Source organism: Chanos chanos, chromosome 13 (assembly GCF_902362185.1).
Source record: "Chanos chanos chromosome 13, fChaCha1.1, whole genome shotgun sequence".
Taxonomy (NCBI): domain Eukaryota; kingdom Metazoa; phylum Chordata; class Actinopteri; order Gonorynchiformes; family Chanidae; genus Chanos; species Chanos chanos.
The window spans coordinates 1,385,001-1,390,000 of NC_044507.1; the positions used below are offsets into that span (position 1 = coordinate 1,385,001).

General features: G+C 45.4%; 1 protein-coding gene across 3 annotated transcripts in view; it reads right to left on the reverse strand.

Moving 5' to 3' along the window:
* LOC115825940 (B-cadherin) overlaps positions 1 to 5,000 on the reverse strand; it is a 15,807-nt gene that overhangs the window by 4,075 nt on the left and 6,732 nt on the right. For all 3 annotated transcript variants that reach the window (XR_004025793.1, XM_030789608.1, XM_030789607.1), the window contains exons 7-14: positions 4,709 to 4,878; positions 4,424 to 4,552; positions 3,127 to 3,312; positions 2,726 to 2,970; positions 2,020 to 2,162; positions 1,364 to 1,606; positions 1,009 to 1,227; positions 782 to 909 (exon numbers count right to left, since the gene is read on the reverse strand). Coding sequence is in view for 2 of the 3 variants with exons in the window: in XM_030789608.1 (XP_030645468.1) it covers positions 782 to 909; positions 1,009 to 1,227; positions 1,364 to 1,606; positions 2,020 to 2,162; positions 2,726 to 2,970; positions 3,127 to 3,312; positions 4,424 to 4,552; positions 4,709 to 4,878 (1,463 nt within the window). In the remaining variant the exon portion in view is untranslated. The remainder of the gene's footprint in view (positions 1 to 781; positions 910 to 1,008; positions 1,228 to 1,363; positions 1,607 to 2,019; positions 2,163 to 2,725; positions 2,971 to 3,126; positions 3,313 to 4,423; positions 4,553 to 4,708; positions 4,879 to 5,000) is intronic.

Genomic DNA, 5,000 nt, shown 5'->3' on the forward strand with positions numbered 1-5,000 from the left:
AGCCTTCTGTTATCTCTCCCCTTTCACCTCCTCATCATCCACAGCCTTCTGTTATCTCTCCCCTTTCACCTCCTCATCATCCACAGCTTTCTATTATCTCTCCCCTTTCACCTCTTCATCATCCACAGCTTTCTATTATCTCTCCCCTTTCACCTCCTCATCATCCACAGCTTTCTATTATCTCTCCCCTTTCACCTCCTCATCATCCACAGCCTTCTGTTATCTCTCCTCTTTCACCTCCTCATCATCCACAGCTTTCTGTTATCTCTCCTTTTACCTCCTCATCACCCACAGCTTTCTGTTATCTCTCCCCTTTCACCTCCTCACCATCCACAGCTTTCTATTATCTCTCCCCTTTCACCTCCTCATCATCCACAGCTTTCTATTATCTCTCCCCTCTCACCTCCTCATCATCCACAGCCTTCTGTTATCTCTCCCCTTTCACCTCCTCATCATCCACAGCCTTCTGTTATCTCTCCCCTTTCACCTCCTCATCATCCACAGCTTTCTATTATCTCTCCCCTTTCACCTCCTCATCATCCACAGCTTTCTATTATCTCTCCCCTTTCACCTCCTCATCATCCACAGCCTTCTGTTATCTCTCCCCTTTCACCTCCTCATCATCCACAGCCCTCTGTTATCTCTCCCCTTTCACCTCCTCATCATCCACAGCCTTCTGTTATCTCTCCTCTTTTACCTCCTCATCACCCACAGCCTTCTGTTATCTCCCCCTTTGCTCTGGATGATAAGCAGGTGAAAAGTAGCGAATTTTATCATTCACCTGGTCCTCTTCCCCTCCTCCTTCTTCATTATAACAATAAATATCATCTCTGACTTCCTCTTCCTGCAACAGCGCTTCTTTTGTCACACTGCTCCTCCTCCTGGTGAGGAGGACCAACAGCAGAAGTACTGTAGAGGAAGAACAAGAACCATTTTAAATAACAAAAAAAGTTCTCAGAGCTTGACTATCAGGTTCTCAAGCTAGTTTAAAAATCTAGAATTACTCACGGATCAGAAACAAAATGGCTCCTACAATTCCCAGGATTGCTGGCAGAGCAAAACCAGCCACTCTTACGTCGCTGCAGCTGATGTCACTTCCTGTGCAGTCACACACCTCGGCCCTCAGCGTGTTGTCCTGACTAAAGCCCCCGCTGTCGGACACACGGAGGACGAGCTCATAGTCGCCCTGTCTCAGTGCAGTCTTCATACTCAGAATGATTCCTGTCTCTATGACACAAACACAGGAGAGTGAACATCTTCCTTATGCCTCATCTCACACTCACAACCCACGACAGCACGCTGTGCAGTCTATCATTTTAATGATCTGTCTGTGGCTGACACTAATGCTGGTGCCACTGCTCACTGGTTTCATTCATGCGGACGGTCCAGTGGTTCCGTAGAGGCTGCGGCAGCTCGACCCGGAACGGCGAGGAGAACCCTGGTCCGTCGGGGTCACTGACAGACAGGAGGACAGGCGGGGGGTTGTGGTTACACAGTGTGACGTGTGTCTGTTGGACAGAAGGGCCGTTATCATTCACATCCTCCACCTCTATGATCAGTGTGCCCGTTCCCGTGGCTGGAGGCTGGCGGCTGTCAGGAGAAGCATCTGGAACAAACACACACCTTCAGCTCAGTCCAGTGCCTCAGCAGATGATCCAGCCTGTGTCTCTCTGGCTGGCTGTGTGAGTGTGTGTGTGTGTGTGTGTGTGTGTGTGTGTGTGTGTGTGTGTGTGTGTGTGAGTGTGTGTGCGTGTGTGTGCGTGTGTGTCTGTGTGTGCGTGTGTGTGCGTGTGTGTGTGTGTGCGTGCGTGTGTGTGTGTGTGTCTGTGTGTGCGTGTGTGTGTGCGTGTGTGTGCGTGTGTGTGTGTGTGTGTGTGTGAGTGTGTGTGTGTGTGTGTGTGTGTCTGTGTGTGCATGTGTGCGTGTGTGTGTGTGTGTGTGCGTGTGTGTGTGTGTGTGTGTGTGTGCGTGCGTGCGTGCGTGCGTGTGTTTAGACCCATACTGACACTCATGCAGTACCGTGGTCTATGGCCTGGATAACTGCTTTGTATTTGCCCTCTGTAATGAATGGAGATTCTCTGTCCATCGGGCTCCTAAGACTGACTCGACCTTCGACCTCATCGATGGTGAGCCAACCCCCAAGGTCACTCAAAACCTTATACCTGTACATAGAAACGTAAAAATATCAATAAACAATAAACACTTAACTACCCATATATACATAACCACAGCCAACTGTGTCTATAAATAGGCAAACAGTCAACACATACCTATAGATAAACATATAAATGTATACATGTATAACTACGCAAATATGTGTAAACATATGCCGCTGTGTCTATAAATGCAGAAACTGTCAATATATACCAATGAGCATAATCACCTAAACATTTAAAACTTAATGAAATAAATTTACATCACCAACAATTGATAGATTCATTAACTGACTGACTGACTGACTGACTGACTGACTGACTGACTGATCGATTGACTGGCCGACTTATTCACTCACTGACTGATTCACTGACTGACTGACTGACTGACTGACTGACTGGCCGACTTATTCACTCACTGACTGATTCACTGACTGACTGACTGACTGACTGACTGACTGACTGACTGACTGACTGATTGATTGATTGACTGACTGACTGATTGACTGATAGATAATTAAATTAATTTAGGTATTTTTTCCAGTTGTCATGCTATCCTTTGAGAGTCTTACGAGATGGTCTGGTTCATGGCTGTGTCCGGGTCTGTGGCCGTGTAGTGTGTTAACACACTGTCTACAGGCAGATCTTCACTCTTAGATATCACTTTCTCTTCAGGCAGGAATACGGGCGGCTCATTGAGGTCCTTCACTATCACTGTGACTGTAGCTGTGGAGGTCAGTAAGGGAACAGCAAATGGAACTTCATTCTCCACGACAACCAGCAGAGACCATTGCCTTGATTGTTCAAAGTCCAGACCCTGAAAACCAACAAAAAGCACGTCCCAAATTGTTCTCCAGAGAATCCCTCACAGGGGCGGTTATCTGTGTCATCATAGTTTACACACAAACTGTCTTTGTGTTCAGGCTTTCTCTGAGTGGTGTCTCTGAGAGGTCACAGAAAACCTGGGCTTTACCTTGGCTGTGGTGAGGATGCCCTGCAGTCCGTCAGAGCCAGTGCTGACGTTGAAGACCCCTCCCTCATTCCCGCTGATGATGGTGTATCTGCTGGCCCAGTTTGGAGAATGAACTTCATCTTCATCACTCACGGTCATCCTCAGTATCTCCGCGCCCACTGTGTTCTCTGGGACAGAGCCGGTGTACTGGTATAAAACATAAAAAGATGGATTTGGGATAGACATGAGGAGTAAAACCATATAACCCAGTCTATAGGACAAATCTGACTGGCTTATTATATTATTATTACTATATGTTTATTATAACTCTTCTTGGGTCACTTCCCTCTTTTCTGTCGGTGTGTAGTGTTAACTGTTTATAAACAGATTCATACAGGGCCCACTGGTAAAGAGCTACTATGCTGGAGGTTCTGTGTTTATTATTATTGACAAAAATATAAGGTTGAAAAAATACGATAGGCATCATTTGGTTCATAAGACTGAATAAAAGAGGGGGGGGCTTAGCTGTCAATCACAGTGAGAGCTGCTTTGATTGCATGTTGCACTTAGCTGGACATCTATAGCTGTGATATGATGTGGGAGAGAATGACACTATTTCTTTAAGCTTATGATATTTCCATATGCATGCATAATGTCACTATGACAATTATATTTTATACTAAGAATAAAGTGTCATTTTCGGTAACCATCTCCCTCATAACTTTTCACTTAGAAGTTTTCACCTCCCAGAGCTTAAGCTGAAACTCTGTTAAAGGCTAAAAATGAACCATTATAACAGCACTATAAAGCATCAGTCACGTGTTTTATATGTGGACAGGCGCTGTGAGTAGGGCTTTGACTCACATATGTAAGTACTGTGAGTAGGGCTTTGACTCACAGATTTGAGTACTGTGAGTAGGGCTTTGACTCACAGATGCAAGTACTGTGAGTAGGGCTTTGACTCACAGATTTGAGTACTGTGAGGAGGGTTTTGACTCATGGATTTGAGTACTGTGAGTAGGGCTTTGACTCACAGATTTGAGTACTGCGAGTAGGGCTTTGACACATAGATGTAAGTATTGTGAGGAGGGTTTTGACTCATGGATTTGAGTACTGTGAGTAGGGCTTTGACTCACAGATGTAAGTCTTGTGAGGAGGATTTTGACTCACGGATTTAAGTACTGTGAGTAGGGTTTTGACTCACAGATGTAAGTCTTGTGAGTAGGGTTTTGACTCACGGATTTGAGTACTGTGAGTAGGGTTTTGACTCACAGATGGAAGCACTGTGAGTGCTGTGTTAAGCAAGGCTCTGACTCACAGATGTGTTGAGGAACTTTGGTGCGTGGTCATTACGATCCAGAATTTTAACCGTTACGCTGCAGGATGACTGCATTCCTTCTCCTTCAAGATCTGCTGCCTGGATCACCAAGTCATACTGAGCTTGTTTCTGTAGCACATAAATTTAAATGATCTAATTAAAAAAATCAGTTAAATTGTTTAAAATGAAAACTTAAATTCAAACGCAAATGCACCACACAGACACACACACACACACACACACACACACACAGAGAGACAGACAGACTGACACACACACACACACCTCTCTGTCCAGCTGTGTAGAGTTGACCTGAAGACCTCCGGTGACGGGGTTGATGAAGAAGGCGTTACGGGGCTCTGCGGGACGCTGACTCAGCACGCGGTATCTGACATCAGCATTTGCATTACCAGGCTCATCTGCATCCGTGGCTGTCACCTTCATGAACTCCAAACCTTCACCATTAAAAATAATATGTCACAGCCTTGAAACACAAACAACACAGTTTAATCTTATCTTATTAAAACCTTCACAAAACCTCACTGCAGCCTCACCAAGTCAAACTGCTGCATCTGTA